The sequence below is a fragment of the Tachysurus vachellii genome, chromosome 24 (genome assembly GCF_030014155.1).
Source record: "Tachysurus vachellii isolate PV-2020 chromosome 24, HZAU_Pvac_v1, whole genome shotgun sequence".
Classification (NCBI taxonomy): Eukaryota; Metazoa; Chordata; class Actinopteri; order Siluriformes; family Bagridae; genus Tachysurus; species Tachysurus vachellii.
The window spans coordinates 15,732,201-15,758,774 of NC_083483.1; the positions used below are offsets into that span (position 1 = coordinate 15,732,201).

Below are 26,574 nucleotides of genomic sequence, written 5' to 3' on the forward strand. Positions count from 1 at the left end.
GACAATTCGCATGGTTAGATTTGGCAATGTTTTATGCCGGATGCCCTTCCTGACGCAACCCTCTCTATTTACTAGCGGCACAGAAGTCTACTCTACCGGCACAGAAGTCACTGGACTGTGACCCCCATGGCTAGATTATTTATATTAATATAATTAATATAATTAATACCCTTTATTGTGTATTGTCATATTAAACACAAATCAAAAAAATATTTTTTTAAATAATCAATTTAAATGGAAACTGTTGACTGCTTTGTCTAATATGAGCATGACTCTTATTTTAATAAAACCTTTACTCAAAATAAATGCACATTCTTGTACACATGAGCTACACAGGGTTAATTCAATGTTTTTTTGACACATTTAAAAAATCGTTAACTGATTTATTCAGTTTATTTATTTATTTATTTATTAAGATATCACAGGTATTTACATTTTAGGATGAATGCTAAGGTAAATAGTTGCTTAGGTGAGTAATGTTAGTAAATTCTCCATCACAGCAACAGAAATTTATATAGAGAAAAAAATATATATATTTATGAAGGGCACCTAACGTCCTTAAGCATTTGAGACAGTGCACCAATGCCGATGTAAGTTTCTTTGTACTGACGAGTTTGACCTTCCTCGCTTGTGGGCCAGTATTCAATCCAAGTCTGCTCACCCAGGATGTACTGCAGCCTGACAACAACAAATGATACAAATGAGGGCTCATTCACACAGACAACACTATTAACAAACTTGGCCAAATACTACAGAGATGTGTGTTTTCCCTCTTCAACTACATCAAATTTAGCCCATGATGCCCGTGGTGATTAGTTGATGAAGGAACATACTTTCCCTCTATCCTCGGTAGGTCAGCACTGTGGCCCATGATGAGGTAGCTCTTGCCTTCCACAAATCCAAAAGACTCTCTGCAATTAGCATGACCCATGAATGTCCTTATTTCGTCAAGTACATTATGGTCAGTACCTGTAAAATAAAACCCAAACGCATGCATTTGTATGGATACACTGGATCTTCTGTGGGATAGACATGGATATAGAGAGTCGAATAAAACACTGTGTCAGTCTCTCATATGGGTGTTAGTAAAGATTGTAGGATCTCCAGACCAGACACCATCTGCCTGGAGCATGCTGCCGGTCGCTGCGTGTACATGCGCCCACCAATCCTGATCCTGTCAGATAATTCTCATCCCTTATAGGCTGAATGTCAGATGTTGCAATCAAGATTATGCTTTAAACTCCAGAAACAACAGATATAAACACCCTTTTGTGCCTGCAGCCATTCTGCTTCTTAATTCTATAAAGAACCATAGATAACGTTACTATTTATTGATTGTTTATTGTTTTTATTATTTTAACTATGCCTGAATGGTAGGCAATTTTTGTATTGTTATTGTGTGATTTGGTATACTATCTATTGCACAATGAATTGCCCCATTGGGGGACAAATAAATAATTTGAACTTGAACTCAGACCCGAAAGCATTAAAAATGTGTCATGGACTCCAACTAAATTTCCATAAACTCTAATTATGTACTTTTTAGTGATTGGCATCTAAGACTGATTGGATATCAAGAACAAACAATGTTTTATCTAATAGGCATTAATTGAATAACATACAGAACATGAGTCAAATAATAATTCCCACTTCTGTTTCCAGTCTTTACCCTAATCAATCAAAATTCATCCCAAATCCAGAATAGATTTGAATTAATAATAATGAAACTAGTATTATGAACCAAATCCAACCATGTCCTGTGTGTATATGTACACCTTGAACATACACATGTGTAACATCTCATCCTGCTATACCCCGTCTCAGTAAACGGAGGGAGCCCCTAACGGAGTTCTGAACCACTTCCAGTTCCTGGTTAATTCTGGGATTCTATACCAGAAAGACAGCTTGCATGTTAGCTTCAGCACACAGTTTTATTAGTTCATAGCTAGGTATGTTTTCTGTATTTGCTTTTCTGTGTATGTTCTTTACCTGCCCTAGGTTTGTGTTTTTGTCTGCTGTATTTTGGCATACCAAGGTTACTGTGTTTTTCATGCATGTTCTTTCATTTACGATCGTTTGGATTATGTTGTGGACTGTGAAATATTTTAGTTCCTGTTATTTCATACTTGATATCAGCTTTAACCCTTTTTTCCAACACCAGTCTCTCTTTCTCATGTACATCACCCTGTATGGTTAAAAACAAGCATAACCATGACCTTGGATTGATGCATATTTCTTGGTGTGACTGTTCTACATTACTGTGATCTACTGTCATACAGATATATAAATAAGACCTACCTTCTTTCAGGACGCCTTCAATCTTCATTTCATAATAATCTGTGTTTGGGCTGTGGTCCACTCTTATTAATTTCACTTTATAAGCTGAAAAATATATTAAGTAATGTATATTATTACTTTAAATGTTATTTTATCTTTTATACATATACCTATAATACTAATACTGTATATTTATTACAGAGATTTGATTTATTAGATATTAAAGCTTGACATGAGTACATTGAGTGAGCAATGGTAAGGTACATGCAGATAGGATGTATCTGTGTGTCTGAATCTGGTGTTTAAATAGTTGTCGATGTTTACCGTAATCCATGCCAGCTTCACAAGCTTTGTTCTGTCGTTCTTCCTCACCAATTTTTTGTTTTTTCTGGACACAGCAGTTTTCTGTCAGGGAATATAGACCATTTCTCCCTTAGGTGCAGACTTTTTATTGCATAACCGTCATTATTATTAAAATACATCATGAAACATGATCATTCTTATTTTCTAATCCTAACAAGAAGTAAACATCACAACTAGAAACGTATGTACAGAAGGCACACATGTTAGATAGAAGGCCAAGATTTAAGGGACTTAAAGTAGCCTATAAAGGAATGCCATTTCTTTAATAAGTTACTCTTTCCAGAATATCAAATCTAAAAACAATGCAAATTTTTCTAGCATAACTCGACATCAGATTTAAAATGTATAACAATGAATAATCAGCAGTAAGTGACAGTTTGATTTCATTACCTGAGCACACCAAACCCTTAAGCAAAGAGAAAGACCTTAAAGTGAAGGACAATGGTTCAATGGTCAGTGAGAACAACAGACGGGAAAGGAGGCACTTCTGCCGTTTCCCTCTCCTAGCTTAAAATTTCTGGATCTTACATTATTAATATGCACGCTCGCCTGTGGTGAGACATATAAAACGTGTACCCAGGAAATACAATTGTTACCCAAACCACATTTCTGAGGCACTGCCAAAAGATCAAGTGTAATCACGACCAAACGTCAAGTGTAATCACAACCAAAGATGTTTGGAATGAATTACATTTAGAAGACTGCAAACAGTAAAAAATAGCTCTCCCTCTGATAAAACCTGTCTGCTCCTCAGATATAATCTTTGAAAGCATGTTTTCCATTCAAGAAGCCAACATTTTAGCCAAAATCTTGGCATTTACATTTTGCAAAAAGAGGGGATTATAAGAGCTTCAAGACTTTTTTAGAAGCAGAATTACAGATGCTTGTGTGAGCATCTCTGGTAGGAAGCCCTGCTCTAAGGATTCATGGGGAAATAAATGTAGACAATTTACTCAAAAAAACCCCAAAACATTAAAACACTCAGCTGGAAAGCCATTGGGGCCAGGTGCTTTTATGTTGTGCATCATTTTAATTGCTTGTGTAATTTATTTTATTGCAGTAACAGCTGAATCAGTTTAAATCCTTTAGAAAGCAGGTCATATCTTAAAAGTCAGCTGGAGATTTAAATGTGCATAAAGTGGAATAGAAAGATTTGAAGGTGTCTTTAATTGCCTGAGGGTCAGATATACAATTTCCTTGTATGGTGTTTTAATTGATGTGCTAAGAGCTGGCAATCTTTATCATCATGTTTATAATAAGAATCACTGGTTTGCAATAGAAGTCTTTCAGCCGAAGTTGTCATAATGAGGTCGAATTAAGTCTGCAGATCAAGATGCCATTTAAACTGGACTGAAGGGGTGTTTGCCAGCTGCTGGTCAAGTAAAATAAAAAATCCACATCCCAAATGATGCAAACCTATGTACTGACTCCAACTGGAGCCATCCCATACAACTAGTGCTCATAAAGAGAGGATGTAAACCTGCAGAATACACCAATAGTTAATAATAGTGAAAATGCATAGTTATTCAACCATTACAACATTAAACCCAATTTAACTCAGCTTGAAAAACTTTACACCTATGAGTTTACATCAGTTGAGAAACACGATCGACTTTTATCTAGACACTGAACTTATTCAAAAAATGTATATGAAAACACAATAGTACCATTTAAACAACACAAACAGTGTCTCGATCTTAAGAGACCCTAATGCAATGCTTAAGGCATAATGCCACAGGGTTAATTCAGCCAATGTACCCGACCATGCTCAGATATTTATTGCTCAATTGATTCTACCTGGTGAGGTACTAAGGAATTATTGTATGCTTTAGCCAAGTCTGGCGAGTTAAACTGCCTCCCCACATCATTATAAGTAACTTTCACCATTCTTAATGGTCGATAAGTCGTCACTCAGATGGGATCGTAATTCTGCCAAGGATGAGCTGTTGTGACGTTTTTTTGTTTTAGTTCATGATTTTTCAAGAAAAATCAAAGCTGTCAAACAAACCTTGATGTGGACACTAAATGGTAGACAGAAGAGAAGCATAATGCTGAAATATAGTGTAATTCTACAGGGTCCTTCTGGAAACACTGGAAAATCTGACCATTTATTACACAATGCAAAATATTATATCTTTCTTATATCTTATTATTTATTGCATTTGTCAGCTGTAAATATGTCTACCTTCAGCACAGTGGCACAGATCTTTCTGGTGACTGCACAATCTGTCCAGGGCTCCATCTTTCTTTGTAGGATGGTAGAACTTCATACAGCGTTCCCCTACAAACAACACAAGGGTTTTTGTGTGTGTCTGTGTTGAGTGTTCATTATGTGTTCATTTTTTACCTGGAGAGTAGTAATCATACACACTGACAACAGCCGGTTGAAGCCAAGCAACGTTATTTATCTTGTGCACTCTGAATACAATCCTGTCTGGGAAAGAGTGTGATACCTGACAAGAGAGCAAATTAGCTTAAACAGAGAAACTTTTACAACACTTTAATATCTTAGAAATTGAAAGTAAAATATCCTTCATTATACCTTATCTAAATACATGATGAGGGAGCCTCGTTCTGAAAGCTGTTTGTCCATCTCAAACTTCTGTATGTATTTGTCCCTTCCAATGGTTAGCTAAGATTATGATGTTCAAAACAAAATGTCAGAGATTGCTTTCTGTGAAAACATTTCTTATGCTTATTGTACAAAATCTATTGTCACAGAAGTGTCTGTAAGTATTTTTCAGATTTCTGCTTACGTCTTGAAGATCATTTTCATCCACCACAAATCCTGTCAGCAAGCCGATATCCAAAATACTCATAGTGGCATCTCTTTCTGGATCCTTAAATCTGCAATGATGTATAAAATGGACAATGTCTTAATATTTTTTATAAAAACCTTTAAACAAACACCGAAATTAGCAATTAAAAAACTACATGGCCTTTATTTTGCAGTATACTTACAGAATGTTAATGATGACCTCGTAACTTTCTTGGGCATCTGGGTAAGATACTGAGAGAGAATTTGTATAACATCAATAACATAGCATAGCAGGGATATTTTATATATCTCAGAATAAAATTATTGTTAGGCAAATTTATATATTATTTTGTTATCACAAATGAAAATACAGTGTTTTTTATGGGGGCGGGGGTAGAGGGATTTAAACATGAGCTAAAATTTACCCTTTGATTCTTGTCTCATTTCAACAGAAAGATTAAACATTTTGCAGTCGCTCTTCTTTTCTATGGGTCTAGCATAATAAACTGTTGTTACCTATGAAAAAGAGGAATTAGTTTTATTTTTTGTAATAAACTACAATACAATACAAAACAAAGGACTTTTTAACCATAATACTCACTTTGAGAACTCCAGCACCAGTTCCCGTAGCAGTAACATTAAACTCTTGCCCGAGCTTAACCTGTAAAAATCCAGGTATTGAAACCTTCATTTTGTAACATATGATGTGCTGTGCACTTTTCCATACTGTGGATGAAACTAATGACTTTTAGAAGCAAATAAAACACATTTTTTAACATTGAGATCATATAGCTGCTTGTAAACTCTTTGTTGCCCCTAGCTTTCTTTTTTGGGTGTTCCAAGATGATGTCAGGAAAATCCTATAGGAACAGCTATACTTTATTCATGTTTAACCATCCACTTTAATTAGCAGGTCTTTACTAATTAGTGTTTAAATGAAGAGATTGGTTGATTCTCAAAACTGCCGGATTCCCAATTATATAAAAAGGCTGGGTAATGAGAGAATCTTTTTCTGACATGATTTTTTTTACATTAAAAAAACTGTGATTTTAACAGGGCCGTGCAGACATTTTATATTCACTATGTTATCAATAACACAGAGCCTCTGAGGGCAAAACTCTGCATGCTTTAGACATTTTAGACACTTAGCATGCTTTAGACATCACATTAGACAGTGAACTAGCTAGCCTTGACTGTTGTGAGCTTTACTGTGATCCAGCACAACTGTGTTCATAAAATGTTAATACATCTTTATTGAGATCAGAACACATCACACACCAGTAGTAGCAGGGATAAGTCAATGTTTAAAATAAAAAATTTAAATTAAAATAAAAAAAAAACAGTTTTCTAATAACCTTCTCTGAGCGTGTAATATGTGCATTGTTCTTGTTGAAATTCCATTTTTGTTTATGACGGCCATTGATGCTCACAGCCACAGTCAGATCTGTATTCTGAAGATCTTTTACTTGTTTATAGTACTCAGCCACTGCTTGGAACACCAGTATGGTTGCCTAGATGACATGGAAAAGCAAAGATGGTTTTTGAAATTGATTGTCAACTGAAACAAATTTACAGTGGTACTTGAAAGTTAAAGCTTGAAGGCTTTAGAATTTTATCTATTTCTGTGAGTAGACAAAATGAACACAATCAAACAAATGAAATAAAAATTTTTGGTCATTTATTTAAACTGAAAATTCAACTAAAATAGTGAAACTTGTGTATTATATAAATTCAGTACACACAGACTGAAGTCTTTGGTACTTTTAATTGTGATGATTTTGGTTCACATTTAACAAAAACCCACGAACTCTCTATCTCAAAAAATAAGAACAATAAAAAAATTGTTTTAGTTAATTGTTGGCCTTCTGAAAAGTATGTTCATTTACTGTAGATGTACTCAATACGTGGTAGAGGCTCCTTTTGCTTTAATTACTGCCTCAATTTGGTGTGGCATGGAGGAGATCAGTCTGTGGCACTGCTGAGGTGGTATGGAAGCCCAGGTTTCTTTCACAGTGGCCTTCAGCTCATCTGCATTTTTTGGTCTCTTGTTTCTCATTTTCCTCTTGACAATTTTTTGAGATTATGAGGTGTTGGGTTTTTGTTAAATGTGAGCCAAAATCATCACAATTAAAAGAACCAAAGACTTAAACTACTTCAGTCTGTGTGTACTGAATTTTTATAATACATGAGTTTCACTATTTGAGTTATTCATTCATTCATTCATTCATTCATCTTCTACCGCTTATCCGAACTACCTTGGGTCACGGGGAGCCTGTGCCTCAGGCGTCATTGGGCATCAAGGAATGATACACCCTGGACGGAGTGCCAACCCATCGCAGGGCACACACACACACACACTCATTCACTCACTCACGCAATCACACACTAGGGACAATTTTCCAGAGATGCCAATCAACCTACCATGCATGTCTTTGGACCAGGGGAGGAAACCGGAGTACCCGGAGGAAACCCCCGAGGCACGGGGAGAACATGCAAACTCCACACACACAAGGTGGAGGCGGGAATTGAACCCCGACCCTGGAGGCACGGGGAGAACATGCAAACTCCACACACACAAGGTGGAGGCGGGAATTGAACCCCGACCCTGGAGGTAACCACTAACCACTAAGCCACCGTGCCCCCCACTATTTGAGTTAAATTACTGAAATAAGTGAACTTTTCCACGACATTCTAATTTATTGAGATGCACCTGTATATGTGAGTGGCATATGTATGTGATACCGTTGTGCAGCAATAACTGCACGTAAACGTAATTGTTGATAAATCCTCAATGGCTGAACAGTACTGAACAGCTACAACTTTGGAATGTTGCTGGGTTTCCTTACATGTATTCCTTGCTCCAGGTCCTTCCACAACATTTCTATTGGATTAAGGCTTTGACTTGGACATTCCAAAACTTTCTTTCTCTTTGACCATTTTTTGGTAGAACAATTGTGTGCTTGGGGTCATTGTATTGCTGCATAAACCATTTTCTGTTGAGATTCAGTTCCTGGACAGATGTCCTTACTTTTTTCTTTAGAATTCACTGGTATCATTTTAAATTCATTGTTCTAGTTCTCCTTGCCCAGATGCAGCAAAACAGGCCAAAACCATGATACTATCACCACCAGGTTTCACAGAAGGGATAATGTTCTCATGCTGCAATGTATTGTTTTCCTTTCTCTAAACTTAACACTTCTCATTTAAACCAAAATGTTCTATTTGGGGCTCATCGGTCCACAAACTATTTTTCCTAGACTAGTGTTGTTCATTGTTCTCCTGATGGTGGACTCATGAATGTTATCCAACATAAGTGAGGCCTTTAATTGCTTAGATACCCTGGGTTCCTTTGTGACCTCTCAGACAATTACATTTCTTGCTTTAGAAGTGATTGTTTGGGGTGTTCTGAGGAGGCCTCCGTTTGTACACAATCTGTCTGACTGTTTTTTTGGAGTCCAAACTCTGTAGAGATGGTTTTGTAACCTTTTCACCCTGATGAGCAACAACAACTCTTATCAGGTCCTCATTAATTTCCTTTGTTTGTGACACTCTTCCACAAAAACGTGTTGTGAAGATCAGACTCTGATGGATCCCTGTTCTTTAAGTAATACTGGGCTTTCACTGACACCTGATTGTCATACCATTGATTAAAAATAAATGGACTAATTTGACCTTTAAATTAACTTCTAGTCCTAAGGGTTTTACCACTCACATATGTATTATTGATCCATTTTTCTGAATAAATAAATTAACAAATATATTATTTTAATCCCCAGTGTTTAAATGTTTTCACTTTGTCTACTTTTAGGACTGTAGGTTCACAAACATACTTTCACCGCTCTACTGACTTCATAAACAACAAACATTGTTGGCAACACACATTCTTGAATGTATATTTTTACAGTATACTGAATTCTGAAAATTATATAGTTACTTTGCCTTTCTTCCACATCAGAAATAGAAAAAATAGAAAGACCTGTCAACCTACCTGTGTGGTGCCATGACCCCCGTAAGGACTGCTCTGCCTATTGAGCCAATGAACAGCTTTTCCTGCTGCATCAAACTCCTTTGCCCTTACCAGAGCCAGCACAGCATACGCTGTTGCCTCCAGGGAGAAGTGATGTCCTCCAACTTTCCAGTAAGCACCGTCTGTGGATAAGATATATAGAATCAAATTTACATGTGCTTTCTTCAGAAATAAATAAATATGATTTTAATTTAGTTACTGACCTTCAGTGGAAGCCTGCAGCAGATGCTGTTTGTTAAACTTGCCAGCATTGGCCAAGGCATATGAAGACATTGCAACTGCATACGGATTGGTCAAAGAGGGGAGTCTTTTTTCCAGAAACTCAGTGGCCTTCCTGGTAGACTCTTGAAGACTCTACATGACAGAAAAGGGTAGAATTATATGCATAATTCTACAAAAGCTGCTCAATGTGCTTGATTGTTTTAGCTTATTAGTGATATATGATGTGATAAGTTGACATACTCCAACTGATTTAGCACAAAGATGTTGTCCTTCTTGCAGGGCAATCAAGACAAATGCTGTCAGAGATGCATCAGCATCTTTACCTCGTACATTACCCTGGAATAGCACAGAAAATTCTTTACAGTATACTTAAGTACACCAGATTTCACAGAAATTGTTGCTGTAAGGTTTTTTGTACATATCACTAAGTTAAGACTAAACAAATATAAGCTCAACTTACAACCATCTCTCCATTATAGACTGGGGCATTTTCTATAAATGAGCCATCTGCCTTCTGTGATTTCAGATTTAACCACTTGAGAGCACTGCAAAGAATGTCTTCATTTATCATGATTAGGTCACTAGCCAGAGCAAAGACTTTGGCCACGTATGCTGTCAACCTTTAACACAGAAAAAAACAAGCAATAAACATATGGCAGATGGAATACTGTGCAAGAACTGAAGAATTACCCAATTGTAACTTTCATTGGTCTCTATTACCATGTGCTACTAGGTGTATGTGTCCATGTACCATAAGAACCATCAGGTTTACGGAATGTAAGTTCTTGTGCATATCCTAAGAGAGGGGAAAGATATGGATCATTTTCTTAGTCTTACAAGTTCCAAAACACTGTAACTGTAATTAACTGCAGTCCTGTTTATGTCCTGGACAAGGATAATAAAGGGAACATCTATTTAGATACTAAACAGAATTTGCAATTAAAATTTGACAAATGAATTTCATATGATGACTTTTCAGGTTGCTGCTCTGGTTAGTTGCAGCTCTGGTTAAACTTTACATCATCTGATATGAAATATGAGAGATGACAAGTTCAGCTTGATGAACAAAATGGCCAATAACCATTTTATACTGGTACATTTGTGGCCTTACAAAACATTAAATGATTTTGATCTTTAGTGTTTTAGAAGAGTCTTTTCACCTGTCTGGATGTGCTTGATAGCCTCATTACGTCGGTGCAGGCCAACTCTTTCCCACTGGCTGGTGGTATCTAAGTAGTGTGTGGCAATTAGAGGCAATGTCATAAAGATCATGTTTTGCTCTCCAGAGCCATGGGGTTGGACGATCAAGCGCCCCATAAACTCTCCACTGATGACCTGCTCAATTGTCTGACTTAACTCCTCACCTTCAGGAAAATATATGAATAGTAAGATTTTTGTTAGAATGGACAAGCAGCTAAACTTTGTTGCAGCAAACATTGTATATTATGACATGGCATAATATATACTTCATTGTCTTAAAGAACATAAAATACAAATAACGATACAATAACAAAATAATTATGGGAGGCGAATTGTGAGTGTTTCCATCTTCTCCCAGCCCTGAGACCATTATTAAGCAAAACAATAAAAAATAAGCTGCAGAGAAAGGGGAGTAGAAAAGGGGTAGATAATTAATATGAAGAGATGAATAATGAAATAAAACCAAGATAAATTGGCAGTACAATTTTTTACAGTGTATTACAATTAAATGGGGGGGGGGATTGTTACATTAATCTGGTTTCATGATTATTGTTATTATTATTATTATTATTATTATTATTATCCATAAATAAGCATGTTGCAGTTGGTTTTGTCCGTCTGCTGAAGCCATGCTCTGCAAAGAGCTAACAAATCATACATACTATCTCATATGTGGAAAGCTGTCGATCAGGACTAATGGCAACATTACAGAACATCAGGATGTCCCTCAAAATGTATAAAATGACAAGACAAAAATTATCCACATTAAATGAGCTGCAGGAATATCTGACAAGTACCGATTATGCCTTGAGTTAGCATACAGAGAGAAGGTGATGCAGCTAACAGCTTGATGTTGAGCTAACAAACTGTCTCTGAACATGGACAAAAGAGATGGTTGTTGACTTCAGGAGAGCATGGAGAGAACATCCCCTATCCTGACTATGTATTACAGAGGGCTCTATTGTGAACATCCTGAGCAGCTGCACTACTGACTTTTTTAATAACTGTACTTTCTCGGACCACAAGACCCTGAAGTGGATAGTGAGGCTTAGCTATCGTCCACAAAACTACTGGCAGTAAGCAGGTAATTTATATGATGACATAACTGCATGTTCCTGGATCAGAAATGATGGTGTATTGTGTCCACAAAAAAAAAAAAAAGGACTATGTATGTAATGCAGCAGGCAGTGGAACTCTGATTACGTTAGAATAGATGGGGTAAAATTTGACAAATAAAAAAAGTTGTTTTGCATATATCAGTATAACGAAGGGATTGTATTCTGTTTAAATCTGTCTTCCAGGGGACTGTAAATAAAAATAGCTCAGACACCCCTGTAACACCTTAAGTGTTTAATTTTCTTATTCCTGGAAGAAACATTGGCAGGTCTGGCCTATTAATGCTAAGATTGATAACATCTCTGTCCTCTTGTGATTTACATAAAACTATGCCACTATATATGAGTATATTAAGGGAATGACATTTAAAATGGACTTTAGGTGACAAAACTTGAATTGGTCAATATTGGCCTATATTCATTTGTTAGATTTTATACCAGCCACAGTGATGTAAGTTTGTGCTTCAGAGTTTGGAATCTTCCCAGGTGGTATATCAGTCTTCATATGCACAACTTGAATGCCACCTTAAACACAAACAGAAAGAATAACAGAAATAGAAATAAATGAAAACTTATTTAAGCATATAAAATGTAGAAACATTATTTGTGGAATAAATTCTTAAAAAAAGGGAGAAATCACAAAGTGTTTGCTGTTGCTTAAGTACAGAATATAGAAGATCTCACCAGGTACTTTAGAGGGATTTAATTCCAAATTTTGTTCTGGGAGTTCAGTTAGCACACCTTCTGACTGAGGAAGGGAAAACAGATTCAGACCTTATGTTGTTCTAAGCAGTGAATTTGATTGCATCATAGTATCATATAATATATTTTTTTTATATTTCTTTCCACACATCTATAATAATGTTTGTGTTTCAATGTTTTTTCAGCACCAAGTAACTAGTACTTTAACATTTAGCCCATGCTTGTTAAGGGTTTAGCTAAATCACTCACATATAATCTGCTCATACTCACCACCACCTTCAGGGTTTTTAGTACTCCATCACTACGTGTTGAACTAACAGCCTTCACCTCTATGTCATGTTTCCCCAGTTCCATGGGAATAATCACATAAGGGATGGAAATGGTGGACTCGGCTTCAACATTAACTATTGTACGGTATTTCTTCTTTTTACTGGCTGTGCTACAAATATGCTCTGTCTCAAAGAAATCCACTCGCACCTGGTGAAAAGAGGAAGTCCAACAGATATCTTCATTGTGAGGACAAAATAGGCAATAGGTTATGAAGCAGACATAAATGTGTGTTATGAAGTGGATTATGTGGCAATTTCATTATTAAAGCAATTCAGAAAGCAATTAAATTTTATCCTGGACTAGGTGGCTGTGTATCAGGAGCCTGGAAATGTCTGGTGATGCAGAAATAAACACTGAGATTTATATCTATTTATCAAAGGACATTGTGCATCAGAGAACCTGTATAAAATGTATGTGAAGAACAAGCCATGAACTGTGAGCATTACAGCAAAACTACACAGTGCACCACCCTGTTTCCACGAACTAAAAAAAAAGTGAAATGTTTTATTTTATTTTATTTTTATGTGTAACTGCAGACAACACTAAACATACCTTCATTTTCTCACGGGAGAAGTTATGCAGAACAGCCTTGATTTCTAGTTGTTCATTGCGAACTGCTGAGTAAGGTAGCTTGAGATCCACAAAGAAATCCTTTTCCACTTGTATTTCATAGGGATCAGCTACACAGATGCCTACATGGTAAAAAATAACAAATATGCTTCATATTCCATTCATCATGTGCTGGTGTGTGTTTCAGATTTTAGATGTATCACTCTACTTCACATGTTAAAATGATGCGGGACTGACCATGGGTCTTGGACATACTGATGGCTAGGACTTGCCAGGTAGTAACAGAGTCTAAGACATAGTCTTTCTCCAAGGTGAGGCTTGTTTTATCACTACAGGGGAAAGAGCAGATCTGAATAGTACTACCAAGTTTCTTTAAGCATGTAGTAATAATAAAAATCCTGGATTATTGCAATTACCATGGAATGTTTTCTTCACAATCTGGCAGGTCAATGGTCTTCCACATCCAGCTCTCACGGAAATGTGTTCGAGGGAAAATATCATCAGAGCTTATGAATTCATCATCATCATCATCATCATCATCATCATCTTCATCATCTTCACCTGAACAAATTTATGTTCATAAATTATGCCTTGGTCAAGAAATTGTAATTGTAATTGAAATTGCCTTGTAATTGGTTTATTTGGTATATTGTTAATATTGTTATATTGGTATTATTATTATTATTATTATTATTATTATTATTACTATTATTATTATTATTTATGCTTATGTAAACACTAGAAATTAAAAATTAAAAAAAGCTCAAATTTAATTACATTGTAATTACTATTATTATTATCATTTTTGAAAAAATGATTGACGATCTCCGTTCACATGTGTAGCCCAGCCTGTTCTGCCTGTCCATCTGCACAACATTTCTTCTGTTCATTGGTGTATTAAGAAACTTAAAAAGGGTAAAGGGTAAAAATCAGCAAAGACAAATTTAAATCTGTCCGTCCGCCTGTCCGTCTATCTATCTATCTATCTATCTATCTATCTATCTATCTATCTATCTATCTATCTATCTATCTTGTTTTTTTAACAGAAAATATGTGGCAAGTGTTATTTTAATGACTACATAAGTAAACAAATAGGTGAAAAATATGTCTAGCTTCTTACTCAGTGTTTGGGTAACCTGGAGTAGAGTCTCTGCTCTCCGTTTTCTCTTCAGTGGTGTAGGACACTCAGGAACTATTAAAAAAAAGGAAATTCTCACAACTTGTAACTCAAGTCTAAACCTGTAGTTTTCCCCCCATAATTTTGTACCTTTTTAATATGTTATCAGTTTGTATCACATCACGGTTCAATTCTGGATTTTCATATTGGTAAGATGTTAATTTTCGGTACCAGCTGCAAATAAAAATTATATATTTATGTGCTTATTCTAATTCCTTATCATTGATATAGTATAAGCTCATTGACATGGCCTTGAGAGATACTCCACATAATCTAACCCTGTCATTTAACAATGAAAAGCAAAAATTATATGGCATATTTATGGACCCCTGGTCCCTGGTCATATGTGCTTGTTAAAACATCCATTCTAGATTTAGTCCTGCTTTGTTGTTTTAAAAACCTCCACTCTTTTGGGAAAGGTTTCCATTAGATTTTGAAGCAAGGCTGTGGGGATTTATACATTCAGCCACAAGAACATTGGTAAAGTCAGGCTATCTTTTGGCTATAATGTGTAATCATTGATATAGTGGACTTTTCAGATAATTTTTTAGTTACACCTCCTGGAGATATGCTTTAAAGGTAGATAATAATTCACTTTAGCATAGTAATGGTAATTGATTCATCTCACTAATTGCTGTTGATTAATGTTGTTGATACAGTGAGGGCAAAACTGAAAACTGAAATAACAGGGAAAAATGTAATACACAAGAAAGCACAGTATAGAGAAAATATGCAAAGCAACATAACTTTGAATGTAGTATAAGTATCTTCGCTAATCCCGTAGAGTATGTAGAAGAATATTATTTATTGTGATATGTAGAAACAATATCAGCATTGAAATTAGCTAGGTGTTTATGTGTGCGCACAGAAATGTGGGTGATATGGTCCACATGTATGGTATATTTTAGCTTAATGTGTCCAATTTATTTGCATTGTAATGTAACCCTATATGGTGATGAAGCCTAGACCTAGGAAGAGTGGCCCCATAGTTCATATAGTTGTGGGGGCCCAAGATATGAAACAGGTTTTGGGATGAGCTGTAGGAATGTATGGGCAACCGATATATTGGCTGCAATGAGTTAGTTCGGGAGTCGCTCTGTAGACCGGCTCAGGCTGTTATTGCATGATAATAAAAGCCTTACTCCTCTGGAAACAAAACCCTTGCGATGTTCTATTCAGCGGAGGGGTCTTTCTTTCTTTCTTTCTTTCTTTCTTTCTTTCTTTCTTTCTTTCTTTCTTTCTTTCTTTCTTATAGTTTGCCCATACATTCCTATATGTTGTGTACCAGATGTTTCAATACTCGCACAAAGGCTCCTTCTGGTTAATGTGAGGAGAATTATCAGGCATGGATGTTACAGAATCCCCCCGAAAAATTCACAGAGTTCTTCTTGGCTGCCCCAGGGTCTAAGGCCTGGTTGATCAGGAGCAGTGGCATGGAATTCTGTGATAAGAGCTGGGTCAAGAATATCTTGGGTGTTGACCCATGATCTTTTCTTCGGGACTGTATCTTTCCCAGGCAACCAGATATTGCAAATGGAAGCCCTTACATGTCTCTATGCAACCGTCAACTTTTTCTGGGTGTCATGCACACCACCTTTTTTGTGGCATGGTAGCAAGCGGGTGTTAGGGGGCTGTAAGTTAAAAAGCTGATCCTGTTAGCTTGTCCTTGTTGGGTGACCATAGCTTCCGACTGTTATACATCCACTGGATCCATTGTAAGTGAAGTATCCTATAATGATTGAGATGTAGAATCCATGTACAGAATAAAACAGTTTAATAAAAATCCAGAGCAGATGAAATCCAAAATGTTAGGCAAAAACAGGGTAAGTATAAACAGGCAGATATGTAGCATCCAAAACCAGAAGGAACAGTCTGTTCAGCAAACATCCCAAAAGGGCAAGGCAAAAGCGACAGGCAAAAAGGTAATACACAAGAAAACACACTATAGAGAAAATAACATGGCTTGGTAATGCAGGGTGAGATGACGTTTCTTTGAGAAACAACATAGCTTAAAGTAGTATAAATACAGTATACTCTTAATTTTGAAGAAGAGTGTTTCAGAAGTGTTAATACTAGGGATGAGCGAGTACAGCATTATCTGTATCTGTATCTGTATCTGTTAACCATATGAATTATCCGTATCTGTATCTGTACTCGGAGTGGGTGGGGCCTAGTCCGGAAGTAGGCGGGACTTGTCTTGAAATGGGACTTGTCTTGTCTTGAAATGGGCGGGGCTTTAACTGGTAATAATTAATTTGGTAATAAAAATAACCACGTGTGAATGAACCCACATTTACCAGAACTCTACTGGTTAGTAAGTACGGATTATTAACGTTACAACCCGAAGTAAAAAGCTGAAGAAACCCTAAACGTTAACAGAAAAGACCCGTGAACCTGAGTGACTGAGGGAGAGACAGAGAGCTGTTCTGTGTGTGACTGTGAGTGAGCAGAGCGAGACACAGCAACACAATACATCTGTATGTGTGTAGGGGAGGGGCGCTGTGACTAGCCTATCACTGTAGGGGAGGGGCGCTGTGACTAGCCTATCACAGAACGCTGACACAATCAGCTACCCAATGATGATTTTCATTCAATCCGAGCACAGATATTGACTCGTATTACTCGTATAATACTCGTACTCGGCAGAAGTGCTTTATCCGTACCGGATACTCATTTCAGCCGAGTATCCGGCTCATCTCTAGTCAATACTCAGATGAAGGCTTCTTCTGGTGAATGGCAGGATAATTATCAGGCATGCATGTTACCCAGTGTTTTATTTATTTTTTAAATGTTATTTTTTATTTTAAAAAAAAACTACTTTTACCTGTTCTTTCATTGGTGCCACCTAATTTATCAGACTCAAACAGTAGACCTGCATCATAGAAAACCCCCATACTGTCTTTACCACTGCCTGCTGTACAGCCAGTGTCATGCTTCTCAATAATGTCCCAGATCTGGTGATGGAAATAGTACATGTTATGTAAATATGTGCAATGTATTTTCTCTATTAATATTAGATTAGCCAGGACACTGTTTGTGCTTTTACCTGATTCCTGAGAAAAATTTAAATCATAAATCCATAAGATGCATAGTTAATAACAGAATTAAAAAATACTGCCAGATATTACTGACCTTAGTCTGTGTGAGTTTGTTCTTGTTGAGGACAAAGACAGCTTTATCCACAGCTACCAGACCAACCTTGGCTTTTGGATCCCCAGTAACAGTGAGTTGAAATTCATTACCAGGATTAAAAGTCTTCTTCTCTGTATCCAGTTTCAGCTATATTGCATAAAAAGGGAGAAAATACATCAGGGGTGGACAAATTCCTTACCTAACCCACTGGGCAAATAGAAGCTGCAGTGCTCTACCTATTCAGATTTTTTTGACTGGCTGGAAACTGACTAGGCAAACGGAATGGAATGGAATATCTTATTGTAAGATAATCAAGTGCAGAATAAAGAAAATAAATTAGTATATTAACATTTATGACATGTTGTAGAAAACCTTAAGCAGTATAACTTACATTTATCTCATTCATACAGCTGAGCAGTTAAAGGTTAAACAGTGGCAGGTTGGTAGTCCTCAGATTTGAACTCATTTATGGCAGACCACTTTATTTAATGTGACATACAAAAGTGCTTTGAAGAGTCCACCAATGAATAAATTAATTCTGATTTACTAATGAAGACTAAGGAAACCATCAGTTTCTTTTGTCCCAAACCCTGTTGGGAGGAAGTAGAGATTTTTCTAAAATAAATCAAAAATTATATGGAAAAAATATCCAGCTATGACTAGCAGTTCAGTTTTGCTTTCATTGAGTTTTAGCTGATGTTCCATCATCCGTGGTGATATACAGATCCTAGCAGAAGCTGTGGTATCTGATGGAGGGAAGGAGAGGATCATTTGAGTGTCATTCACATACTGTAGCAGTGGAAGGAGAACCAATGTGAGGATACATCTTTTCCAAGAGAGTGAGTATAGAGGGAGAAAAGAAGATGATCATGCACTAAGATTTGTGTGACACCAGTGGAGAGCAGATGTTGGTCCACACTGTTAGCTGATATAAGCAACCTTCAAGGGAGGAAGTAAACCATTCCTATGCTGCTCCAAGACTCCTGAGGGTAGACAATAGAGTCTTGTGATTAACTGTGTCAAACACTGAAGAAAGGTCAAAGAGTATGAGCACAGATGACAGCTAAGCTAAACTAGCAGCATGTAGTTTCTCAGTGACAGCCAAAAGGGCAATATTTGTGGAATGTGCTGCCTTAAAGGCAGACTGGTTTTGATGATGGAGAGTTTTCTCCAGTCTGAAAACAGTGTATTCCAAAATTTTAGAAAGAAAAAAGAGAAGTGATACCAGATTGTAGTTGCTGATGTCTGAAGGATTCAGAGCAGATTTTGACAGGATAGGAATAACCCTTGCTCTCTTGAAGTTAGTTGGTACATGACCAGATGTTAGGGATCCATTGATGATTGTTGTGATGAATGGCAGGAAGTCTTGCAAGTTGGTCTGGAGGATAATGAAAGAGATTTGATCCAGTCGGCAGGTGGTTGGATTGCAGGGGAAGATGACTAGAATTTTGTGTATTGGTAGTCAGGGCAGAAGTGATGGTCTGGCAGATTTTCTCAATCTTCTCATGAAAGGAGACAAATTCTTCAGCAGTCAGGTAGGATAAAGCTTGAACAGAAGCTTTAAGGTTTTCCTTGTAGAAAGCAGTCTTGGCAGAAGTCATGTCCAAGAAGAATTTGGACAGGAGTGCATGGTAAGATATCTATGTCAAGTAGTAGTTTCTGCCACTATCTCAGCACAGATCTTAGCTTGCTGCACAACACATTTGACAACCAAGGTGTAGGACAAGAAGTCTTTTACAGAACTCATAACTTTCCAATCAGTAAACTTCCAAAGAAAAAAAATTCAGCACAAACTCAACTTAATTAAAAATGAAATGAATAATAAAGAGAGAGAGAAAAAAGATACATATCACATTTTATTTCAGTGGTTAGTGAAACCACCTTTGACTGCATTTACATCTGTGAATCCTTTAGGATTTGTGCTGGCCTGATTGGTTGGTTGTTCCACTCCAACTTTAACACACCATGCCTTCATAGAGCTTGCTTTGTGGACAGGGACATATCTTGCTGGAACATCTTTTTGCCAGTGAGAGTTCCAGTGAACGGAATACTTATGGCCACAGAGTGTATGTATATTGTGTGTGACTCCCTACAATCCTGATGTACTCCTGAACTTACAAGAATACAAGTTATTATATTCAGTATAATATTTTAACATACTTTGAGAAGGTATCAGATTGCATACCGTTCCCATGCATGTGTCCTTCACATCGACCCAGATGGAGTCAGACACAACTTCTGATGATCCTACATGGTAATACGCAACCACTCGAAATGAGGGAAGCAGGTCCTTGGTGACTGGTAGAGACCAAATAACTGCCTGGTGTCCACTTCTTAGAAACTTGTCTCCTTGTACAATCTGTCCTTTACTAAGGACCTGACACAAAGAAAATCAACCCAGTTATTTTTTAGTTACCAAAGTTCAGTTTAGGTTTTAGGGCTAGGCACAGGCTTGGGATTATTATTAGTGTAATACACAAGCCAGAACTACTTCACAATACCACCAAGATCTTTAAATGTATATGTAAGAGATACCAACCAGATAAGTTACATCTTGATTGGGGACAGCAGTTTTGAAGATTACATTGATGTTCAACTGATCACCAATTTTCAGTTCTGCAGCATCTACACTTAAATGTAGGTAATTGCCAGAGCCTCCTTTGGTGGTGTAAGGTTGGGCAGTCATCTTGTTTTCAGCTTGTCTTTCATTTGGTATGCCTTGGGCTGAGGTTCTCGCCTGGTTATATAGCAAAACCATTTTAGTTTAGTCTAAAATACGTTAATACTTTTGACAAACATCTTAGCAACTGATGGTTTACCAGTTTGGCCTATGATTTTTTTTTATAAGCTGGGACTTTTAAATATTATGTTTCCTGATAATTCCAGTTCTATTATTTTTATGAGATAAAAACAAGTTGATATGCAGTCATTACATTTTCACCATAAAACCCTATTTTACATGACTCACAGTGATATGTAGTGGCCTATCTCCTCCCTGTGTGTTCACAAATGCCTTGACCATGCCGTTAGTGTTTGTTTGAGCCTTAATGCCACCAGGCTGGATCAGTATGTCCACATTTTCAGCAGGTGACTGGTCCGGATTGGTCACATAAACCTTTTCAAATCCAGAACAGACATACATTGTAATCGGTGTAGTTCAATGGGACTAACTGGGATTACACTTATCTGGTGTTTCAGCAAATATTTAAATCATTTATCAGTTGTAAGATTGTAAAGCTTGCATAAGGTGTAAAGGCATGCATACTGTGACATCGAAAGGCATTCCTGGATGGTAGAATTTTGGGGTTCTCTTGAACTGGATGGTGTAGGGTGATGTCACAATTTGAATGCCCCCCTTCTGTGCTTCAACAATTTCACTACCTGAAATATTATTAATGATAAATGACATCTGAAAAGATCTATATACATACATACATACATACATACATACATACATACATACATACACAATTGCTGGGATCTTACCAGTCTCAGTTATAACACTGACAGAAATGTACAAAAAGCTTCCAACCAGTTGATTAATATCAGAGAAGGAGCGTAGGATCATCTCTTTAGTGAGCTCAGCACGTCCCTTTCCATTAATGATCTATATGTAACATAAAATTCTACACGTAAGTATTATTAGTAATGTACAATTGTCCTGGAAAATTTGTGCACACGACAAACTTGAACTTAAAACTAATAACTATATATAAATACATCATTGGGAATGAACAGATAATGTGTTTTAAACAGACTCAAATATGAAAGCTATGAAAGGTTGCTGCATTATTTGTAATTAGTTCATTAAAAATATTCATATATGGAAGAGACTTTGTGTTGTACACAAATGTTGAAAAGTAGAAGCTTTTTATATGTCAGATATGATGCTCACCGAACCAAAAACGACCATATAACAGTCACAGAAATCTAAATTATTTAGACAAATTCTTGTCTGCAGGTTCCAAAAAAAACAAAAGTTGGATTAAACACAGTCCCACAGACATGTTAAGACCAGTTATGAAATGGATTGATGGAACTGAGACAGAGAAACTATCAGAGCCAGAAATCACACACAATTTTTTTTTATTTAAAAAGTAATAATACATAAATAATTTGCAAGGTTTTTGACCTGCCTACTTTGTGTTTAAATGAGAATACAAGACATTAAGTAGTGAGTGAATGAATCAGTGATTATTTCCTTACAGATGTTATAATGTGAAATATTAGAGGATGTGTAACTGACCTGTACTCTGGTTAAAGAGGCAGGCAGACTGGTTCTAGTCTCATCATTCTTAATGCCAAACACCACAAATGCAACACCATTCACATCTTTTCCAAACAGGTAACTGTATAATTCACAAAAAAGTTAGATCATGCACTGAGTTAGCCCAGTTAGAAATATAAATATTAATAATGACATTATTATTCACAACAAAATGTAAGTAAAATATTTCTAACAAACAATAAATAAAAACTACACAAGCACTATTAACAAATGTTGATTCATTTTCTATAACTGTGACAGTGGTACAGCTGCAATTTACAGGTTTATATTTCTGGGCTTTTTATAATATATTTGTGTGACTACAGTAACAGCTCAATCACAGGGACTTTAAAATCTAAATTTCAATTAGGAATGAAATCTTTCTCCAGTTTCTGTCTCCATAATTATTTTCTGCTAACTGTAACATTAACTCTGCTTCATCAGACCACTCAGTATCTTAGTATTTTACTAAAGCAGTAACTAAGTGGTGTATTCATTATTTATTTTAGGCCCTCACTGCGACTTCACTTGCAAAATTATTTTAATTTGTTATCATTTAATGTCTTTGTCATGTTCTACTTACTTGGCAGTTATATCAACATTAAGTTTCTTATCATCCACGTAGAAAAAAGGTTTTGATGGATTTAATGTTACCTCGAAGCTCGGTAGCACTGCAAAGTGAAAGACAACATGTAAACACACATGTAGACAAACCAAAAGTAGGGATGTTTGTAGTCTAATTATAAATTGTACCATATTCTTTAACTTCAAATTCAGCAGTGAAGTTCCTCTGTGGGGTGTTTTTGTACCGTGTTGCTACAGTCCATATTCCAGATCTGTTAAAAAGAGAGCATTTCTGATTAAATATGTTAATATTTTCTCTATGTAAAACAATATATAATTAATGCAAACAAAATAAAATCTGTAATGACTTTCATATTAGAAGCTTTAATTCAGTGGACTAACTTGGCAATTCCAGGGATGTGGTATGAAAATGAATTGGTCCCTTCCTTAAGCTCTAATGTTTCTCTGTGAACTGTGATTCCTTGAGGATTCTTGGGGGAAAAGGAAAAAATAATTTGTGATACTCTAATATATTTTAAAAAATACATAATGCGTGAATTAGCAGATTAGAAAATCAGAATATACAGTAATTGTAGCTTGCGATGAAATTGACTGTTTAGTAGGTGAAACCCCAGCTGAGCTGTTTGAACACTTACTATGAATTCCACGTAGATTCCTCCCCTTTTGTCAAGAGGCTGCAGATCAGGAGTCAGTGAGAAGATTCTGTAAAGAACTGGGACAAAAATGATTCATTTGCTTTTTTTATCTGTTTTGCTGGAAATGTTAAATGTGTTTAATATTTGTACTGGACGATGATTTGGACTGCATCCTTCATCATAGCTTTAGCTTTTGGCCACATTACAGTCCAGTTTGTATTTCATCAGTGAGGCCAGCCTGTTTTACCTGTTGTTCCAGGTGTGTAGATGCTCTTGTCTGTCTGAATGAACATGTATCCAGACTGAAACGATACTAAGACCACTTTCTCGAGCACTTTGGAAGGAAACTCAGCCTGCAGATACACATACTGCTTCTCCAGTGGGTCTTCACTAAAGAAGTCTTTATTGTCAGGAATCTGAACCAAAGGAAAATTACACACTTAATTTTACTGTTCAAAATAAGAAGTTACCTGACATCCCCTTTGTGTGTTTGACCACATTTATGAAATATATTTATGTCTTTATATAAACCCCAAATGATGTTGTTCGGACAAAAAAGATGAAAAATGAAGCATACAGCCATGGCCAACAGTTTTGAGAATGACACAAATATTAATTTTCACAAAGTCTGCTGCTTCAGTGTTTTTAGATATTTTTGTCAGATGTTACTAAGGTATACTGAAGTATAATTACAAGCACTTTATAAGTGTATAATTATAAGCATTCCTTTTAAAGCCTTCGTTCTGCATCCCCATACCATCATGTTTCACCCCTGATGTCCTATTATCATACCAGACACCATCCAATGCAAGCATGTTGAACTTCCTGCTCTTTGGCAAAGACAAGACTTATTTTGCGGTTAACAGAACTAATAAATGATTTCTTTACTGCAATGCCACCTCTATATCCAGCCTCCTGTGGCACTGTCTTGCAGTGCGAGATGAAATTAGAGGCCCCAGACCACTGCATGTCTCATACAGAACTTTGGAAGCTGTTTTGAAGTTACACATTGAGATGATTTGCATCCTCCTTTCAAAACAATTCCTAGTCTTCCTTGGAAGGTTGCAGTGCTTTATGGTCTGCATGGTACTGGTTTCATGCTGCTTTACAATAATTCTCTGGATGGTGTGAGAGTTCAAATCCAATATACTTGCAATATCAGAAGCTGACTTTTATTATGCTATTTTGAGAAGATCCTGTTTGGTTGAAGCAGCCAGTCCCTTTCTCCTGACTATTTTCACAAAAATGCATAAACAACATCTAATAATATCGCCAACATAGTAACTGATAGACCTGTAATAATTATAGGCTGGAAATGATGCCTTCAAGCTTAGGCAATAATGATGTCTGTGGAATATGGCATGATAAATTGCGTCATGAAAAATTAAATAGTTGAAATGTGGAGCCCATACATTGTGTGTGTGTGTGTGTGTACCGTTATGTCTAAAATTGCCTGGTAGTTTTTATCAGCAGTGAGGACGACTGATTGAGATGTCAGTTCTGAAATTTTGTTTGGGTGGTTCTTCACACTGATCTTCACTGGGATGTTACCTCCTTTATAATCCTGCACTTCCACAAACACTTTCTCAGGGGTCCCCACGCGCAGCAGGTTCGGGGCCACCAACACGTTACTGTTATAACAAAGAGGAAAATGTTTATTCAATTATTTATTTATTGGAATAATGTAAAATAACATTTGCTAACTGTAAAGTATAAGCAGAAATAAAAAAATTCCATGTTCAAGTCCCACAGATAAAAATAAGTAGGTAAAGGTAAAATACAATCTATGTGCATGCTTCAGATAAATAACTTTAAACATTAATTAAACATCTGACATGTAAGTGTTCTTCCTTTCATATGCAGATTTTAAATTTAAATATTCAAATTCGAATAAAGAGAGCACTATTGGCTATGTTCTCTGGGAGGGAGGGGCTTATTCTCTCTCTCACCTGTCAATCACAGCAACAGTCGCACATGTACACAGAAGAGGGCGGAGAGCGCTTTAGTTCACGTGTGTGATGAAGAGTAATCAATAGTTTATCTCTCCACATCTGCTAGCTGTTGTGTAATATCGGTGCACAGTTAGATAGTGGGTGCGATTTGGCAGATGACTAAAATGGGGAGAAAACGGCTAAAAAATACCCTTCCAAATGTAAAGCGGAATTTTTCTCCCTGTGCACTAAAATGATCTCTTTTATAACTTGAACTATAATCACTAAAATAGTCTTAAGATTTTAGCCTTAATTTGTGTGAATATAATGTAAATGTACATTTTATCAGCTTAAGTAAAGACACATTAAAACAATGTAAAGCAGGAAAAGTCATATGTATTAATTCTGTGTGAAACAATAAGAGTTGTGTGTGTGAGTGTGTGTCTGTGTTTGTGTGTGTGTGTGTGTGTGTGTGTGTGTATGTGTGTGTCTCTGTGTGTGTATGTGTGTGTATGTGTGTGTATGTCTGTGTATGTGTGTGTACTCACAGCGGATCACATATTGTAAGCACCGGGAAAGATAGAAGCGCAGCAGTCAGCCACAGCAGGTCTATATGCATCCTGACTGTTGGTCTGAGCTCAGTCTGAGGATGTGTGTTATCGAGCAGTACCACAGCTTTTATACCAACCTAACACACACACAGACACACACACGCACACACACACACACACACTACATAAAACCTCTCCCACTCTGTGATTATGAAGCACTGACATTGGGGGTGTTAGTGATGGAACGATGTGCAGTGGTGTTTCAACAGAATGGAAAAAACAAACTTTAGAGATAAGCCCAATCCTGGCATTTACTCCTCACTGCTTCGGCTAAACATTATATTGTGCAATATGCAGAGTTTAAACACACACACACATTTCCTGAAACTAATAATAATTCTTTAATTTAAAGAATACTAGGTAGATTTCCTTATCTAATTTTGGATATATTTGTTTCTATTGTTTTTATTAATGGAGTGTTTCCTGTTTGTAAATTATTGTAGATTTCAGACTTTGATGTCTTCATTTTTCTTACATCAAAATCAAATCAAATAAAATTTTATTTGTCACAAACACATACATACAAAGTAGAACATGCAGTGAAATGCTATTTACAACTGTCCAGTATTAAAGCAAAAAAGGAAAAAGGAATGCAATTTGGGATAAAACCAAAAGGAGGTAGATAAATCAAGTCAAGTCAAGTCAAGAAGCTTTTATTGTCATTACAACCAT

The 26,574-nt window shown here is 36.5% G+C and overlaps 1 protein-coding gene across 1 annotated transcript; it reads right to left on the bottom strand.

The window, feature by feature from the left end:
• Nucleotides 1–508: 508 nt before the first annotated feature.
• Nucleotides 509–25,999, bottom strand: LOC132839483 (complement C3-like). The gene is made up of 40 exons (XM_060860475.1): nucleotides 25,840–25,999; nucleotides 24,796–24,991; nucleotides 23,608–23,776; nucleotides 23,361–23,437; nucleotides 23,107–23,195; nucleotides 22,894–22,976; nucleotides 22,724–22,811; nucleotides 22,120–22,222; nucleotides 21,360–21,480; nucleotides 21,139–21,254; nucleotides 20,842–20,988; nucleotides 20,413–20,610; nucleotides 20,059–20,250; nucleotides 17,874–18,020; nucleotides 17,566–17,695; nucleotides 14,685–14,756; nucleotides 13,981–14,125; nucleotides 13,802–13,893; nucleotides 13,547–13,686; nucleotides 12,935–13,141; nucleotides 12,647–12,710; nucleotides 12,401–12,487; nucleotides 10,808–11,011; nucleotides 10,368–10,443; nucleotides 10,108–10,267; nucleotides 9,888–9,983; nucleotides 9,629–9,779; nucleotides 9,387–9,547; nucleotides 6,754–6,909; nucleotides 6,000–6,059; nucleotides 5,824–5,914; nucleotides 5,602–5,650; nucleotides 5,397–5,487; nucleotides 5,183–5,272; nucleotides 4,988–5,093; nucleotides 4,826–4,921; nucleotides 2,602–2,682; nucleotides 2,299–2,382; nucleotides 834–969; nucleotides 509–678 (listed from the first exon to the last, which is right to left on the bottom strand). Exons 1-40 carry the CDS (start codon nucleotides 25,908–25,910, stop codon nucleotides 537–539), a joined length of 4,764 nt encoding a protein of 1,587 aa, XP_060716458.1. The 5' UTR covers nucleotides 25,911–25,999; the 3' UTR covers nucleotides 509–536.
• Nucleotides 26,000–26,574: the final 575 nt, after the last annotated feature.

What these genes read in the sequence shown, in the direction of transcription:
- LOC132839483 (XM_060860475.1), bottom strand. Translation starts at nt 25,910, where the DNA reads ATGCATATAGACCTGCTGTGGCTGACTGCTGCGCTTCTATCTTTCCCG. An exon ending in CTGGTGCTGGAGTTCTCAAA is followed by an intron (nt 5,915 to 5,999) that starts GTGAGTATTATG and finishes TCTTTTTCATAG; the next exon opens with GTAACAACAGTTTATTATGC. An exon ending in AATGAGACAAGAATCAAAGG is followed by an intron (nt 5,651 to 5,823) that starts GTAAATTTTAGC and finishes ATTCTCTCTCAG; the next exon opens with TATCTTACCCAGATGCCCAA.